The sequence below is a fragment of the Morchella importuna genome (genome assembly GCF_003444635.1).
Source record: "Morchella importuna strain M04M26 chromosome Unknown Morimp01GS020, whole genome shotgun sequence".
NCBI lineage: Eukaryota > Fungi > Ascomycota > Pezizomycetes > Pezizales > Morchellaceae > Morchella > Morchella importuna.
In genome coordinates, this window is record NW_025763417.1 from 740762 (window position 1) to 758976 (window position 18215).

The following is an 18215-nucleotide window of genomic DNA, read 5'->3' on the forward strand; positions in this document are numbered from 1 at the left end:
GATTTCGTCTCGTGCTTATCGTTATAACTTATATTCGGTGATATCCTAAAGTTGGCGGACACTCGACGTTACTCCGAGGTATACGGCTTCCCTTAATCTCTCCGTGGATGTCGTGATACACCGTCAATCACAGCGAGCCTTGGCACAAGTAACCAAGCCACAACCGAAAATTAGTTGACTGGGTTAGGGTTCACTACTAACCTCACTACCACTGCTTGCTTACCCTGCCCACACACACACAGAGCCTCTCAAAAAAATTATTGAAGCTCTCGCAATCATTGCACCTCCAACACACACCACCGCAACGATGCCTCCCTCACAATTGACAAACGGCACCGCCACGAAGAAGCGCAAGCGCACAACCGCCCTGGAAAAGACACGGAGTGAGGCGAGAAGCAAAATAGTCAAGAAACCGGTTGTGCTGCCAACAGCGGAGGATGTGCTGGTGCTGGAGGAGGCTATTGCGGAGTCGCCACAGCACTATAACAAGATTGTGACGCTGCTGGAGTATGTTCAGGTAGGGTATTGGTATTCCGGGCCAGTTAGAGTGCCAATTGGCTGATTGGTTTTGCGTAGAACGCATCTGCGAGTCTTGAGTTGGCCGTCACCTCCGCCGTATCGCTATGTCGAGTCTTCTGCCGCCTCATGGCGGGCGGGAGTCTCTTGCGGAAGAAGAGCCACGATGCGGCACAGTCTACGATTCTAGAGTGGCTGAAGGATAGATATAAAGACTACACCAAGGAGCTGTCCGCGCTGATTGTGCACGAGGATCCGGCGGTGCAGACCACGGCGCTGACGCTGTACATGCGTCTTGTCAAAGAGGACGGCGCCCACATGAAGCCTGCCGGCGACGAGTACTACTTCCCGCAGATGCTGTTCGGGAAGCTCATGCGAGCGCTCCTCTACTCGGAGCACCTCGACGACGCCGTCAAGCAGGAGTTTACGAGCAAGTACCTCAACGCCCACGACGACATCCGTTATGCCTTCTACACCGCCGTCTCTGGCCTCATCACCGAAGCGCCCACCCCCGGCCCGGTCTTCACAGCTAATGTCCTCGCCCTCCTGCTTACTCTCGAGAATGTACCCACCGCCGACGCCCCGCTCCTCGGAAGTACATACACCACCGCCCCCGCCCCCAGCATGCAAAAGCAGCCACCCATCCACGCAAAACCCACGCATCGCAAGCTCCTGCAAGAAACATGGCTCGCAACGCTCCGCCTCCTGCTCACAAAGGACCAGATCAAGACCATCCTCGCCGTCATGTCCATCCGCATCGTGCCGTGCTTCACCCGCCCGCAGCTGCTCATGGACTTTCTCGTTGACGCCTACGACGCCGGCGGGTCCGTCTCGCTGCTGGCGCTGAACGGCCTCTTCTACCTCATCCAGACAAAGAACCTCGACTACCCGAACTTCTACACGAAGCTGTATGCACTACTGACGCGCGATGTCTTCCATGTGAGATACAGGTCCCGCTTCTTCCGCCTGCTGGATACGTTTTTGGAGTCGACGCATCTGCCGGCGGCGATGGTGGCAAGCTTCGTGAAGAGGATGGCGAGGCTAGCGTTGAGTGCGCCGCCGGCGGCCGTGGTTATTGTCGTGCCGTTTGTGTATAACCTGCTGAAGCGCCATCCGAGCTGCACGTTCATGGTGCACCGCGAGGGGAGCGCCGAGGAGAGGGAGGGGTGGAGGAAGGAGGGGTTGACGGATGTGTTTGAGGAGAGGGAGGAGGACCCGATGAAGACGGGGGCGATTGAGAGTAGTTTGTGGGAGATTGAGATGCTGATGGCGCATTGGCATCCGAATGTGGGGACGCTGGCGAGGATCATTGGCGAGCAGTTTACGAAGGAGAAGTATATTCTGGAGGACTTTTTGGACCATAGTTATGCTAGTGTAAGTTGCCTCTTTTCCTTTCCTTTCTTTGGGTTTGGATGGTGATGAGAGCTAACGAATTGGGGGATAGATGTTTGCTGCCGAGGTTAATAAGAGCATCAAGAAGCCACCCGTGGTGGAGTTTGATATTCCGAAAAAGATATTCTTCAAGCCGGCTGTAGCTGAAGGCGAAGAGCAGCAGCCACAGGGCGAGGTGTCGGTAGAGGAGAATCCGCTGTTGGCGTTGTGGAGCTTTGAGTAATGGTATGTTTTAGACGTGTAGATAGACCAAAAGCATGCTTTGATTTCCTGTACAGTATTCTCTTATTTCATATATACCATTCTGTCGTATATACACTCACCCTTAACCCTTTTTCCTGTGATCTTGCTAGGATTTGTGAAAGACAGCTGGTTGCGTATGTATCCGCCAATGATACATGTACCTGTAACTAGGGGGGCGAGTGTGCCGCTGTATGTGGGCCGAGATGTCTTGAGATGTTTTATACGTACGGAAAAACATAATACTATAGAAACGTGGCAGTCAGGTCACAGAGGTTGGCCAGCTAGTATTTAGCTTCAAGAGATCGACACACACCACAACCAACTGCCCCAGCACGATCCACATCATAACGGTAGACTTCAATTCTATGTGAGACTTGGTCCTTGAGGCGACGTTGCAGCGCTATAACCACCTACTAGAGTGGGAGACCGCCTAATTGGTCCGACTCCTCGATTAGCACTACTCCGCTTCCGCTTGCGAGAATCATGAGCTATCACTCGCATGAGAGCCCGCGCGACTACAAGCGTTACCAGACCAGCTCAAATCCACAGCTATACAGAGGCGGGGGGGGCGGTACGGGTGGTCTAGTATTTTTTTGTAGGCGGGACACGACACAGAGCGCCTAAACTACGGGGGTCACGTTGGCCGAGTGATGATTCATGAAGGTATTCTTCATAGTTGGGAGTAGCTACATGTATCTTTTGCCAACCATGGCGACCCATCTAGGACTAAGACTACGGCCTGTAAATTACGGTAAATGAGTCACATACCTTGACGTCTATGGTTTTGATGTGGTGATATCAAATATCACAACTTACGCTGTAGATGATGGATATTTCGGGGCGGGCGGTTAGTTATTGCGCTTTCTACCCATCCCCTGCAATCAGCAGTATTAAGTGCTTATATCTAGGGAGGGGTGAGGACTTACTTCCATGGCATTCTTCCAAAAACCACAAAAATAAAATAAAAAGGCATGGGAGACATCAACGAAACTCTCTTGTTCCCTCAGACAGAACCCACGAATCAAGAGAGCTTTGTGCAGAAACGCGGTGGGGATAAGAGGTGGGAAGGAGCCAGAATTCCCTCAATGCCTCGGATATTCCAAGGGCAATGAGCGGCTGGAGCACTAAGATAATGACTGAAGCCTTATTCTCATAATGGCCCTTACAGATTCTCTTTTCTTGCTTCATTTCACCTCAAAGACTGCATGCACCACACACACATCGATTCAAAACACCACCATACCCAAGCAAGCAAGATGAACATATATATATAAAAAAACGCTTCAATTACTTTTTAACCCCCCCCCCCCAATCTACATAGCTAGTTCCATAATATACAAATTCCCCCCTCCCCCCCCTCCCCACACACCTCCTTCTACCGATCGCCCCTATCATTCCTCTTCCCGCCCCTAAACTTGCCCCCACCATGTGAACCGGGCCCATAGTTCCTCCTTCCGCCCGGCGGCTTCTTGTCCCTGCCCAGGCTGGCTCCCAGCTGGATATCGACCGACGGCGGCGACGAGAACCCGAAACTCTTTGCAACCTTCATCAGATCGAGTTTGTTGACGTCGAAGACCGTGCGCAGGCTGTGCGAGGCGTAGGCTTGGATATAGCTCCTTTATTCGTCCATTAGCACTCCATTCCCCCAACACAACAAGCAGCGGGGTAGAGGTTGAGGGGGGTGGGAGGAGGGAGGAGTAGTACTTATACCCATCCTTCGCGCTATTATTCAGATAATAATTCTTGCTGATGAGCTTCTCGAGCTGGCTCTGCACATTGACGAGCTTCTTGCTCGGGAACTCAAACTCGACGACGGGCACACGCGCCTCCTTGAGGTACTTGAGGAAGCCGAGCTCGGCGGGCTGCAGGAACATGAGCGATTTGCCCTTTGTGTTTGCGCCACGGGCTGTGCGGCCGACGCGGTGGATGTAGTCGCGTGGGTCGTCTGGGGGGTCGAATTGAACGATCCAGTCGACGGAGGGGATCTGTGGGTGGGGGGTGGGGGTTAGTGTTGGTACTTTTGGGGGGAGGTGGTGGGGGGAGTGGAGATGAGGGGAGGAGGGGTTGCTCAGTTGTTAGCTATTTTTTTTTTAACCATTGCAAGGTCTTATCACATTCACCGCTTTTGATAATCCTCATAGCAACGAGTAAAGTGGGCAGTGGGTAGAAGGAAAATAGAAAGACACAAAGGAAGGGGGGGAACCATACATCCAAACCTCTCGCCGCAACATCCGTACAAATCAGCGTCCCCTGCTTCGCATTCCTAAACTCAAAGAAAGTATTCGTGCGCTTCTGCTGCTTCTGCTTCCCATGCAGGTCCAGCACCGGCAGATCAATATAGTTCAGTAGCTCCGCGTAGTACTTGACACTGGCGCACGACGAGAAGAAGACAATAATCTTCTTCTTCATGAACCTCTTCAGAAACGAGAACAACAGCAAGAAGCGCTTGTCCGCCTCACACACGACATAGCCCTGCTCGAGGCCCTCGACCGTCGATGCCTCCTTGTGGTAGTCGACATTGATATACAGCGGTCCGGGCCTCAACGAGATCCTCGCCAGATCCTCCACCTTTGTCGTCTGCGTCGCCGAGAACAACATCGTCTGCCTCCCCTCATTCGGGATCATTTTGATGATCTGCCGCATCTCGTCCTCGAACCCCATCTCCAGAATGCGGTCCGCCTCGTCGAGCACCAGCGCCTTGAGGTTCTTGTAATTGAACCCCGGCGTATTCTGGAGATGATCCAGCAGGCGCCCCGGCGTCGCAATCAGCAGATTGACGCCCTTAAACAGCTTGTCCGCCTCCTGCGACCGATTCGCACCGCCAATCACGATCGCCAGCGTCTGCGAATGGTTCTCCATGAGCTCCTTCGCCACGCCAAAGATCTGCAGCGCCAGCTCGCGCGTCGGCGTGATGACCAGACACCCCGTGCCGGAGCGCGGCTTGAACTTTAGCGATGTGAGCATCTCGACGGCGGGGATGAGGAACGCGAGCGTCTTCCCCGAGCCGGTCTTGGCAGCGCCGAGGACGTCGCGGCCGGCCATGAGCGGGGGGATGGTGCGGCTTTGCACCTCGGTCATGGTTGTGAAGCCGAGCTTTTCGATCGCCTTTTGCGTGCCCGGGGAGAGGTGCAGGTCGCTGAACTTTGTGGGGTGCTCGCCGGTGTCGGGGAGGGAGAGGGCGGCGTGCTCGGGGAGGTCGGCGGGCGCTGGCGGGCGCTCGGGGGGCACTGAATCATCTACTTTGGTGTCGGCGGGGTGTTTCGACTCCTCTTCGGCGTCAGAGTCGGGGTTGGAATCTTCCTCGTCGTCTTTCTCCGCTGGCTCCTCGCCCAGTTCTACTTTTTCTGCCTCTGCTTCGGCTTCGGCCTCCTCTACGGCTTCGGCGTCGTCTTCAGGCTCTTCTTCTGCGGGAGGTGGTGGGGGAGGTGTGGCTTCTTTCTTTTCTTTCTTTTCCTTCTTTGCCTTCTTTCGTGGCTTGTCGTCTTTTGGTGCTACTGGCGCTCCATTCGCGACGGGCAGCACTACGGAAGTCTCTGTGGCAGCGTCCTTGTCCTTCTTGCTTCCGCCATGCTTTCTCTTTCTCTTTTTCGCTGCCTGTTGGTCGTTTGCCATTGTTCCGCTGGCGGTTGCGGTGGTGGTGTTCATATGGGGTTGCTGGTGGTGTTCATATGGGGTTGCTGGTGGTGTTCATATGGGGTTGTTGGTGGTGGACGTTGAGAGCAGAGAAACAGTGCGTGGGCCCGTGCGTGGGCTAGGGTTGTTGGGACCACGTCTGTCTGCCGCAGCACATGTCATCACTCGGCCCCCACGCTCTGACTATAATCTCTGCAGCGATCATTTCCCTGTCGCTCTCACAGGCACACAGACATCTACACCACAAACACCCACCGCAATGCCGCAAAAACCCCGCAAGCCCGTCGCTGCCGCTGCCTCCTCCACAACCGCCGCAATCACCTCCGACACTCCCCTCTTCCTCCCCTCCGCGCTCGACGATGACTCCGACGATGACTCCTCCCTCGAGTCGCCCGTCCGCACCGAAATCGCCCCCGGGCTCCCCCTCCCACCACCACCCGCACCCGCACCCGCACCTGCGCCCCCCGCCCAGTTCACGCTCTCCGACGACGACGGCGACAGCTCCTCCGACTCTGCAGACGCCGGCGAGGACGACGACGACCCCGTGGTGTGCAGCTACAACATCCAGATCACATCCCCCGTGGCGCCCGACCTCTACGTGTTCCAGTACCCCGTGCGGTCGCGGCAGAAGCCATACACCAAGGCCGAGTCGTCGTGCCCCGTCGAGGCGCGCTTCAAGCCGCGGTCGGGCCTGGTCGAGGTGGATGTGCCGGTGAATGTGCATGTCAACTACGATGAGGAGAAGGGCAAGGTGTGGGGGGATGTGCTAAAGAGGGCCGGCGGGAGGGAGGCGGGGGGGAAGTCGTCGCTGGCCGCCGCCGGCGTGGGTGGGGCGAATAAGAGGAGGAGGTTGGACGAGGACGAGGACGAAGAGGGCGCGGAGGAGGAGGTGGATATTGGCGCGATGGACTTTGCGGAGGCGTTGAAGAGGGGGAGGGTGTTGGATAGACAGACGCTGGGGAGTAGGATACAGGCGGATAATACAAAGTATATGGTGGGCGTGTTTAAGAATGGTGGGTGTGCTAACTGCCTGTGATTGAGGGGTGGGACTGACAGTGCGTGTGTTAGACCAATTATATCTTACGCCCATCACATCGACCCTACAGCTCCGCCCGCAGTTCCACCACGTCGACACAGCCGTCGAGGCCGAGCGCGCCGCGTCAAAAGCCGCGCGCGACGCATCGGCGCCGCAGAGACCGCAGGAGGCCCGCGCGGTGCATCTGTCCGTCAAGAACTCGGACGACCCGTCGTCGCAGCTGAGCAATACGATGAAGGCGCTCCGTGTTGCCGAGGAGGAGGAGTGGACGAGGCTGCACTGGATCGACCAGGACACGGAGGATGCATGGGACATGTACGAGGTCTCGTGCCTGAAGGATGGCGAGGGCGGCCTGCTGAAGAATGTTACGGGGAAGGCGGAGTATATGGAGTGGCTGAGTACGGGGAAGCCTATTGTGAAGAAGAAGGAGATAAAGGTGGAGGCGGCTGCGGTATAGGGACCAGAGGGAAATGATTGTATTGTAAATAGGTATAACTAGCATAGCATAGCATCGCAGTCCAGTAAGGGCACCCGGGTCGGCCCCGCATTCGTAATATAAGTAAGAAGCAATAAAAGTCTTTAGCTTTCATACCCCCCTCTTTTTGCAATCTGTTATAAGGTTTCTTTGGATACAGCCGTTAAGAAACTACTATTCTTAGCCGAATATATCATGATGTAGAGAATCGTGTTAATAGTAGGGGCTTGGATAGACTTTCCTCCCACCGGGTATTGTTATCCGCTCTGTTGCTATTCCTAATCATGGGCTTACAGCCATTACCACATCGTGAACCTACCGACCATAGAGCAGTGGGCGTTAAAACCTAGTGGGCGGCTCAATCAAACCTCTCTTATAGCGAGCTATCCTTAGTCTAACCACCGGCTACTATCCCTAGAGTAGTCAAATGCGCAGTACATGTACCTACATGATATTGTGAGTAATGGCCGGAGGCTTTAAACTGGCCAGTAATTATTCAACAGCGCAATTGGGTGGTGTTTTTGAATAATGGGTGTACGTGTATGTACTAGATAAATTAAAGCATTGCCATTGACCATGGACAATGGGGGATTCGAGATTCTAAACCGAATCCCTTCGACCTCGTGGCTATAGTTAGCATGGTTCATGTATTATCACTCGCGATCGGCGGTGAGGTGTTGACATCAAAGTGAGACTTGGTCCACTGCTGTATTAACACCGACCCCTAAGACTACTGGAACAAAAATGTAGTGCATGCCCTGTCAAGTAGTTTTTTAGGGTAGACCCTAATCCGAATGAAGGGGAAAAGCTGGTACAATTATTCCATATCCATCTCCCTCGTTAAGGATGTAAAGCCCCCGAAAGCCTGCCCACTACGATAGCGAGCTCGAAACTAAGACATCCAACCCCGATACGTAAAATCCTGTTTTGGTGGTTGGCTGAGCTAGCTTGGCTGGATCATGGTCACAGGGATCGGTGAGTGTGCATGTCTACAAATTACTGCCTTTACTCTCTCGGCATCTCTAGAAGGCAGTCCGGCGGAGAGTAAGATGATTATATGGTGCATTTCTTGTTGAAGAGGGAGTTACTTAATCCAAAGTGAATCTACAGAAAAGGCTATTGACGCAACAAAACCTTGAGATGAATGCAAGTACAAGTGACTCCCCAGAGAACCACTCTGGATGGCAAAATAAAAGAATATATACTTTGATACAAGAAATGGGAAGATTTTATCATGTACAATTCCGCCCACATCGCCGCCCACTACTTCCCTTTACCTGTCAGACAACACACCCTTTAGAGCTTTCCAGTACCTTCCTGAGACCAGTGGCTGAATCTCTTCTTTTGTAACCCATTTGAAATCGTCCAGACCGAGTTTATTATCTGTCAAATCTGCCTGACCAGCAAGGATGCGCGCTTTCATGAAGAAGACCTTCTTCCCGCCCTTTTTGCCCTCATCGACGATACCCCAAGGGTAGTTGTAGGCGCGGTGTCCTATTGGGACGTTTCCAACAAACCAGGTGTGCATGTTGCCACCTGCAGCTTCTTTGAGGGTACGTTCAGCGCCCTATGGGGACCTTGTTTTAGTTGATTTCTTCTCAATACGGAACCAAACTAGAAATGGTATTTCATACCTCTCGTAGGTTCTCTTCCCCAACAAGCGCGCTCTGTGGAAATCTCCATGCAAAGCTATCCCTGTTCTTTTTAACAAGCAGATATAGCGTCCTGCTCATTTTCCTGTTTAGGCTCTTTGTATCATTCTCCAGATCCGCCTGCGAGATCCTTGGAAATGGCTTCGCGACAATTTCCGTCGGGTGCTCAAAAGGTTCTCCCTTTGCCTCTGCCTCCTTAGCGGCCTCGGCTCTTGTGGCAGCCATCCTCAGTGTGTCCTCCTCTCCTGTTACGGTGGTATCAACCAGATACTGGTAGCCATTGTCTTCGCTGATGTGGCTATTGTCCCCAACCAGAAGCTCGTCTGCCCATCCTCGCGGTCCATAGGGATTGTATTTATTGGCCGCCGCCTGCTTCCTTTTCCATTCCTGGTCGGCCAAAGTCCCTTTTTTGAAGTAGAACCAGCGAGTGAATGGGAGCTGGAGTCGGTCGTTGAGACGGCGCTGGTAGAAGTAATATGATGACTCGAAGTCCGGGAGATCACGAGTGAGCATAGGTGGTCGACTGAGGATAACTGCCGAGGCAACACTAAATGATTCTGAAGCATCGGCTTCCTTACGGGCCTCAAGGTCGTAAGTGAAACCAGCGCTCGCGGACTCTGCGGTGGTAGACGTTGCCGTAGTAGCAGTCGAGTATGTTCGTAGGACACATGGTTTTGACGAGTTGCTCAGGAGACTTCCTGGAAATTTGCATTTAAGTCTTGAGAACATGATCTTCAATTCGAGGTAATTGACATTACATTGGACTGGGAAAAGACATACGCCGTAACAGTAGCCCCAGTACCGGCCTAGAACATTTCTGGCCCGAATTCATGGCGGCAGTTTACACCGAAGTAATCAGGGATTACTAGGAGAGAACCAGGAGGTAAATTGAGGTAATTGCGGAGGGGGAAGTTATGATTGGCGAAAGACCTCAAACGTCAAACGTCAGACTTCCAAAAACCTCGAAAAAGTTTCTGCGGTCCCTCCATTGCCAAGTCCTCAAGGTGGGATGAGGATGCAACCAGCAGTTACCCTGAACCCCACTATATCAGCTAATCAACGCGCAAACGCGTCTTCCCGCTCACGACATCACGTTAGCTCTGGAAAGCTCGACACAATAACTGATAGACTCTCATTCAACAATGTCTAGAATGCCAGCTTTACTACCTGGTTTTACTCCTTTATCAGAGGTAGAAAACCGTGTAGATGCCACCGTCAATCTTTTGGGTGTCGTTGCGGACACTCGTCCACCAAAAATGTCCGCAGGCTCAGGTACGTGATAGCTCATGTGCAAACAAGCAGCTTACCTCGACTCTCTCACTTTATTAATTAATCAAAGAAAAAATAAAATGAGAACCAAATGTAAATTTACTTACATCGTTTGTTTGCTGTGCTACCCAGATTGGATGGTGACTTTCAAGATCTGCGATCAAACTTGCCCAGACGAGGCGTCTAGTGTGTCTATACGTGCTTTCAAACCGATTATGGATCAGCTCCCCCAGATCCGCTCAAATGGTGATATTATTCTCATCAAATCAGTGAAACTCCAACGGTACCAGGACAAGATCTTTGGAATAACTTCGTTTACGACGACTTGGATCATCAGCTATCTACCCGCCATTTCGAACACAGTCCCCTCAACTGTCACATTTCCTGCGTCTATGAGACCACAGCCAATGGAACTCTCTCAGTTGAAAGGTCTCCGCAACTGGTGGTCTTCAGTTGGTGGTGCATCATCCACGGGCAATGCACACATGGGAAACTACCAAAACATACCTGTGGGCAGCGGCTCAATGCCTCAGACAAACTATCAAATGCCCCCCTTAAACAATCATCAGGTCATGGCACCTCAAGGAAACACCTACCAAAATCAAGCGCCAGGCATAAAGAAAGGAAGTCTCAAATTTTCCTTAATCAGGGATATGCAAGTTAACAACTTCTATGACCTGATTGGCCTTGTCGTCAAAACATTTTCGGCAACCCAGAACTTTACTCTTTACATCACAGACTATTCTAGGAATCCTATGGTTCATTCTTACGAATGGCCTGGAAACAATGCTGGTGAGGAGGATGAGGAGGGTAACTTCTCTCGAGCCAAGAGGGGCGACGGAAAATGGCCAGGGCCATGGGGTCAGTATACCTTGCAGATTACACTCTGGGATGAGCATGCAGTAGCTGCGAGACAAATTCTGCAGGAGGCTGTCGGTGTTTATGTGGGTCTAAAAAACGTTCGTGCGAAAAAAAACGGTGATGGAAGGCTAGAGGGTGTTTTACATGGCGAAAAAACGATGAGACCAGGTTTATATCTTATAGATGACATGAGAGATCAGCGAGTCAAGGACATTATCCAGAGGAAAAAAGAGTACACCAGGAGGTTCAATGCCAATAAGAACCAGCACGAACAGGAGCAGGAAGCCAGGATGGCTGCGTTAAGGAAGAAAAAGGCCGAAGTGGAAGCAGAGAGAAAAGAACGTCAAGAGAAAGGGAATCAATATAGTATGTGGTCTCTGTTCCTGCTGCATTTAAAAAGGTACTTACTTAGCCCTACCATCGAAATCCAGTTGATTGTGAAAGACAAGAGAGCGCCATCCCAACACCGTTATCGGAGATTCTCCGTGCCCCTTGTATCAACAGAAACTACCACGTATTCTGTCGTGTAGTCGATTACACCCCGGAAAAGCTAGAGGATTTCTCTAAGGAAATTAAAGTGAACAATCCAAACGATGATTACAAATCCCCTACCGATCCTTGGATTTGGCGCTTTGCGCTACTACTCCGAGACAAAGAAGGTCAGGAAGCACGAGTTATAGTTGAAGGGAAAGATGCGGAGGGGTTTCTCGGTCTGGACGCGGTGGAGTAAAGTTCCCACTAGGATTTCATTCAAACCTGGTCGGAAAGCTAACCGGAGAAACAGCCTCCGAAAGGATAAGATGGCCCTCTCATGCCTTAGAGAAAGACTCTTTCTAGTTTGGGGCGATCTTGAAGAACGCAAGAGTAGAAAGATGCTCAAAGAGGCCCAGCCATTGAAAAGAAAGCGGAATAATGACGACGGCCCTAAAAAGAAGCGCGAAACAGATAGGCTCGGGAGGCCCGTTAAGAGACATAGTAAAGAACCGAGCTCTGATCTCGACACCATCGACAGTGAAGGTGATTCCGATTCTGATGAAGAAGATAGTGGGGAGCGTGGAAAGATGTTTCTATCTTGCATCAGAGAATATACGGTTAGTGGGAAGAAACTACACAAGTTATTTGGCACAGCTATTAGGTACAGTTAGATATCAGGGTTCAATTTGGCTTTCATCTTCGTATTATTAGTGGCGTTCGGAGAGTTTTGGCAACGCTATTGAGCTTTATTTGTTATTGATTGAAACACTTAGCTCTTATACTTTTTATACTCTGAAGCTGTTATTTCCGCTCATGACAAGGTATTTCTTTCGTTCTTGGCACTATTTTCCTTAGCTGTCTGTATTTTTATGGTTGGTTTTATTCTAACTTATTTATTATTTTGGGGGGCTATGATTCTTAACTTTATATATGTTAAATGCCTCCAATTTCAATATTTCTGCTGATATTAGTATATATGAGTCGAGAACATGTCAACGAAAACGACACAAACTTTTATACAGTAATCAATTATACAGTGCTCAATGCGCCAGTTTTGTATCTGAGCCTTAAATTCTTCTATCCCTACATGTACATGTAGTTATTTCCGGCCCCCCTGTGCATTGCCGCTGTAGTCCACAAGGCCGGATGCACAGATGTAGGCTATGCTAGAGTGTCCTCCGGGTCCTTATTCACTTGTTTCCAGATGCATGTAATCACGCAGTATTACAGTCATTGATTGCCTATAGCATGTGGTCTCCTTTGGGATAGTTATCAGACATGAAGCGGCTCCACCAGTAGCCCCCCGCATATCTCAAATGGAAGACCGGGAGGGTGTCTGTCGACCCAAGAGAACTAAGAGGATATATACGGCTACAGAGAAAGCGAAAACTAAAAGAGTGGGTTTATTAGTTCTGGTAGCAAAAAAACAACTTCAAGGACCAATAGAACTATTACATGTAGGTATCGGAAAACTCACTCTCGCAATAACGCTACCGGAATCTGTAAGTATGAAGTACAGTCGTTTTTAGGTCAACGGCGAACCCGGCTCGATGACGAATGGCGACTTTTCGAGCTGATAATCAGTCAAGGCAAAGGGGCCGGCACACTTTTGTTGGCTTTTGTTGACTTCGATTGGCCCATTCGCCATCGAACCGAGTTCGCTATTCACCCAGAAACGACTGTACTCGCTTGTCAAATATGTATTTGCCCAACCAGCAAAACACACCAAAAATCGAGGTTTTCAACAACTCATAAAAAGTCCCATACTAGTAGTTATACCAAAACTGCAACGACCGAGTATAGTATAATTTCGATAAGGGAGATTCATGCTTCAAATTCTTGGCCTAATTGAGATGCTGGTAAAGGTGGAGAGGAAAGCAATAAAAGGACTTTTAAGACACCCTTCGCCTCGTTCTTTATGGATATGACCTAAAAGTTGCCTGTAGAGTCTTTCAGGTGTCTAGATAAAAGTTGCATAATTTCAGGGGAGATGGGAAAGCTCTCAAGATTCTGTGTGTTTTGCTGGTTGCGCAAATACATACTTGATATGCGAGTACATGTAGCGTCTCTAAAGTCATGTAATATCACTCGCATAATTAGTCAGCTAGTGGAGATTCACCAAATTTTGGTCTAGGGAAAGTTCGCATTAATATTAAGATACATGTACCTAATATTCCTTTGGTACAGTTACATATTTCCAGACGCAATTCAGTCCAACTCCACCTCAGCAGTATGCATCTCGTACACAATGACTAGTAGTAGCCCACCTCGCGACCGCGAGGCCCCTCCCACCGCATTGCAGTATTTCCCACCTCCAGTACTTGCTCACCCATAGTGGTTGGCCAGCTCCAGTAGTTTTATTAATGCTTCCCTTAGCCATCTACAGTAGTTTCCCATGGCCAGCGCTTCCCACCGTTGGTCATACTAGTAGCCGCTCTCATAGTCACTTATTGCCAGCTGGTTGCTATGTGGGTTAGGGTTCCTCGATCTCGACCAATCATATGCGCAAGCGTTCAGAAAATCGTTAATCCGGTACATAATAGATAATAGAGCGTTTTAGCTGTGCCAGTTGAACAGAAAGTCGGACAGGTTGAACAGAAATTCTAACTATTTTAGGCAAAGTCTTGCAAGGATTCAGCCAATAAGAGGTGCAGGACTTTCTGTCCAAGTGCTCGACTTTCTGTTCAACTGGCGCAGCTAAAACGCTCTAATAGACTACTAGTAGTAGTGGCCCACCTCGCGACCGCAAGGTCTCCTCCCACCTGGGGATCTCTCCCACCTCCGTGCAGTAGTTGACCACCTCCAATAGTTAATTAACTTTGCCCTTGGCCATCTCATGGACAGCTCCCACCCCATTGACCATAGCCAGCTCCTGCAAATGTGGTAGTGATCCAGTTCATGAGGTATTTCGACTCATGCCACCTCCACTGTACTTAGCTAGCTAAAATGCCATATCTAGTCAATGCTAGTTCTAGTCGATGCCAGCTCCAGTCGATGCCAGCTCCAGTAAATGCCAGCTCCAGTAAACGCCACCTCAAATATTCCCACCCTGTTAATGAGTTCGACATATATGCCAGTGTCATTGCCCGCTCCCAATTTTTGCTGGGGAGCCGGTTGCTATGCAGTTCGTGCTTACTAAACCCATCCCCGTCGCTGTCGGCCAATCAGACTGTTAATCCAGTACATAATAGATAATAGATTAATATTATAATATCACTACTCCATCACAGAAGCTAGTGTTTAAGACGAGAAAAAATATATCTCCACTCTCCCTGCCACTTACCTTCTCTTCCGTCCCCTCATCCAGTTCGATCCACATATGAGATCTTCCCGAGTTTTAAACTACTCAGTACTTGATCCCCACAGCCCTGCTCAAAAAGGCAGATTTCAGTATATTAGACGATCTCAAATACTCTATTCCTTTCAACTCTATCTCTTAGCCTGACCCGGTATCCCATACTTGCCCGATTTTAAAGAGTAGGACGGAAATACAACGACCTCAACGGCGCAACGGCGCAACGCAACGCAATGAAGCCCAACTCGACGAAGCCCAATGCAATGAGTCCAATTTGTTATGCCCGATAACTATTGTTACCAATATACTAGTATATTCCTCCAGAAAAACGTATGGTTATGATACTTGCTCGGTGTTGAGGTGTTATATCAGGTGCGAGCACGTACGGTTGCGACTCACCCTTCCTTGTACTTCCGTCGTACTCTTTAAAATCCGGCAAGTAGACTTGATGATTATTCTAATCAGAAGCTAGCTATAGATTAATACATCTAGATGTGCTAACTACATGTACTCACTTACTGTTTTTTAAGTGATGAAGGACGTGCTTGCCGCCAGCGGGTTTTTGAGAAGATCATAAGAATATATATATACAACTCTACTGTACTATTTCACACTAGTGGATTTCTTTTTTTTTTTTTAGGATATCACCGTGATCTTTATACTAGTCCATACAAACGATCGATATTTTCAAGATAGATCGCATTGGATGATCATCCCGTAACGTGTTTCACCGGGAAAGCGATCGTCACCGGGAAAGCAATCAAGGGTGACAACGGATCATCCAAGGTTGCTGAAGAAAGTTGAATATATACACAATTACAGAACCAAGTAGCCAGAAGTGTTATTTAGATGTCTCCCAACTATTTTTCACATCATTTACCTCTATCTAGCAAGAGTATTGCTTTAGAGAGGTCATTGACTGGGTTAGGGGGTGTAAGCTTTATCGACTTTACCAAATTTTGGTTTCTATTCATTATATAACTCCAGCATTCGGAAAAGACACAGAGAGCCCTCTTATATGTGCCTGCCCTCATATATTTTTGTTTTGATGCCCACAACCTCTTTTTGTGAGGTGAGGTTGCTTTCCCAGTGATGATCGTTTTCCCGGTGTAATACGTTAAGGGTTGAGAAATCACAAAAGTGCTTAGTTTTAACACCCAAAATATAAGACATCGAGAGATATGTATGTAGGTGAGAGCAGTCCATGCAAACTACTCATCTTGGAGTTATATGTACAAGAGATTTCGTCTCTGCACAAACACTCTAATTTGTGCGCTGGTTAGCAAATATAAATTAAAAGCTCCTAGGTGATCTATGTCTTTCTAAGGTTCGACATTTTGTATATCCGTTGCCTTCCCCTTCCCTTTTTTATCTTTCCTCTTCTTATCCTTCTCCGCTCCAAGCAACTGGCTGAAGTTTGGGCAAACAACAAATTTTCCCTTGATCTGTCCTAAAGAGAACGCTGCCCCCTTCTGTCTCCCCTTTTCATCGACATCCTGCTCTCCCCATGGCGATTTCTGTTTAATCACGACCGCCTCCTGTAAGAACCCCATCCTTGAGCCTCTGCTGACATCGAACTCGATGGGACCATCTTCGCTATCTTGGGAGCCCCAAAGAATAGAGATACGTCCCGATTTATGGACCCGGAGTTGGCCAGCTACTCCAGATGGCGGGAAGGATTCAAGGAGCGCCATTTGAGCTTTGGCGGATATCTTTTGCTGTTTGAGCGATAAGGGAACATTAGGGAGGGGTGGGGCAGAGGCGGCAGATTTGTCGTCGGTATTTATGGGTGCCGTTGGAGCGACCGCGATAGATTCTTTAGCATCCTCTGAGGAAACAAGTTGGGGGAGGATTTCAGGGAATTGGAAACAGAATATTTGGTTATCAAGTTCCAAATTCTTCTTAGAATCAGTGATACCGGACTCCTATAGGCAAAGGTTAATGATTAATTCGAGACAAAAGCAAAGGGCCCCAAACTAACCATTTCGATATCGTCGTCGACTTTGATACCAGAGAAGTCGCCAACCATCTCCCTTAGGGTCGCTTGGCGGTCCACCTCTTCCATCTCTGTTTCCTCTTTAAATTGCTGTGTCAAAACCTCTGGGTCTGGCTTTGCAGCCTTTGGTGAGGGCGGAGATAGAGGTGGCGAGTCCAAATCCGGGAGTGCGATATCATCGTCATCTACCGGCTCGTCTTTAATTTTTATTGTTGTTTCAAATTCCACTTTGCTTTTTCCCTTTTTTATGCCTTTGTCTGTCTTAGTACTCGAGTCAGTGTTCACTGAAGACTTCAGCTCATGATGATGGCTTCTAGGAACTCTGAGTGGCGCTCCAGCTCCCCATAGTCTGTCTTCGTCGTCCATCTGCTGGTCGCCTTCGTCATCCTTTTTACCTGCGAGATCATCGAGGTACCCTATAAATTCTACGTCCATTCTGGCATCATCGGAGTCGTCAGAGGACGAATAATTTATCTCCTGACCGTCTTCGGTTTTCATTTTCGCTTTTCTTTTTACCCCATCTAAGTCTGCGCCCATAGACTGTCTATGCTTCGTAAAATTTGTCCCGCGTTCGACAGCAACCTCTTTTAGACGACCTAGATAAGATTATAAAATATCAGTAACCAATAAACCCGGACAACAAGACACGCTTGTGTATAATATACCAGTATTAACACTTCCTAATGCAAATGGTCCAGACGCTGTGGCAGGCGTATCTGAGAATCCACCTCGTCCTCTTCCCCTTACCCTTCCGCCCCTTTGACCGCGGTCACCCCGGTTCCCCCGAGCCGGCGCTGGGGTAGCTGAAGCTTCAAATTTTGCTGCGATAGCATCCCGCTCTCTTATTTCAAAATTAGCACAACGAAACAAATGCGACCGGAGGCCCAAGTAACCGCTCACTCTTTAGTTTTTCTTGCAATGGCCTTCGGCTTGAACTTCAAACCACCTGCAGCTCCCCTTATAGGTGGCCCAACAAGTGGCTTTGGCGTAAGGCTATCCAATCTCCCAGGTGGTGGTGCCTGAGCAATTGGTGCAGGAGGCTCCGCGATTTCGGCGGCAGGTGTAGATGGTCCTGTCGAAGGCTGCGAGGCTTCTGCGGAGGCTTCTCCTCCTCCAGCAACCCTCCGACGGGCTACGGGTTTTGGCACTGCTTTGAGTCGTGGAGGCATGGCTGGAAAGTTTTGGTGGGGGATTTTAGAGGTATGACTTGACTCAAATTTTGGGGACGCGAAGTCACGAGCATTGAAATAATTGCCGAGCCTCAAAACTGGAGCGATAAGCTACGATAAAGACCACCACCAACCACCACAATATGCCATAAGTCATGGGAAGGCGCGAGGTCGCAACGCCTGAACACAAAATCTTTCACCACC

General features: G+C 49.6%; 6 protein-coding genes across 6 annotated transcripts; 3 read left to right on the top strand and 3 right to left on the bottom strand.

Moving 5' to 3' along the window:
• Positions 1-307: 307 nt before the first annotated feature.
• Positions 308-2131, top strand: LAJ45_06834 (uncharacterized protein; the record flags this gene model as incomplete). Its single annotated transcript, XM_046116395.1, has 3 exons — positions 308-517; positions 577-1890; positions 1961-2131. 3 exons carry the CDS (start codon positions 308-310, stop codon positions 2129-2131), a joined length of 1695 nt encoding a protein of 564 aa, XP_045970598.1.
• A 1395-nt stretch (positions 2132-3526) lies between these two features.
• Positions 3527-5796, bottom strand: LAJ45_06835 (uncharacterized protein; the record flags this gene model as incomplete). Its single annotated transcript, XM_046116396.1, has 3 exons — positions 3527-3767; positions 3856-4136; positions 4360-5796. 3 exons carry the CDS (start codon positions 5794-5796, stop codon positions 3527-3529), a joined length of 1959 nt encoding a protein of 652 aa, XP_045970599.1.
• Positions 5797-6043: 247 nt separating this feature from the next.
• Positions 6044-7277, top strand: LAJ45_06836 (uncharacterized protein; the record flags this gene model as incomplete). Its single annotated transcript, XM_046116397.1, has 2 exons — positions 6044-6797; positions 6853-7277. 2 exons carry the CDS (start codon positions 6044-6046, stop codon positions 7275-7277), a joined length of 1179 nt encoding a protein of 392 aa, XP_045970600.1.
• Positions 7278-8568: 1291 nt separating this feature from the next.
• LAJ45_06837 (uncharacterized protein) lies at positions 8569-9779 on the bottom strand (the record flags this gene model as incomplete). The annotated part of the gene is made up of 3 exons (XM_046116398.1): positions 8569-8862; positions 8930-9645; positions 9728-9779. 3 exons carry the CDS (start codon positions 9777-9779, stop codon positions 8569-8571), a joined length of 1062 nt encoding a protein of 353 aa, XP_045970601.1.
• A 310-nt stretch (positions 9780-10089) lies between these two features.
• On the top strand, positions 10090-12222 carry LAJ45_06838 (uncharacterized protein; the record flags this gene model as incomplete). Its single annotated transcript, XM_046116399.1, has 4 exons — positions 10090-10219; positions 10349-11443; positions 11509-11803; positions 11862-12222. The coding sequence occupies 4 exons, from the start codon at positions 10090-10092 to the stop codon at positions 12220-12222; spliced, it is 1881 nt and encodes a 626-aa protein (XP_045970602.1).
• A 3946-nt stretch (positions 12223-16168) lies between these two features.
• On the bottom strand, positions 16169-18011 carry LAJ45_06839 (uncharacterized protein; the record flags this gene model as incomplete). The annotated part of the gene is made up of 4 exons (XM_046116400.1): positions 16169-16771; positions 16828-17438; positions 17508-17683; positions 17743-18011. The coding sequence occupies 4 exons, from the start codon at positions 18009-18011 to the stop codon at positions 16169-16171; spliced, it is 1659 nt and encodes a 552-aa protein (XP_045970603.1).
• Between the last annotated feature and the right edge of the window lie 204 nt (positions 18012-18215).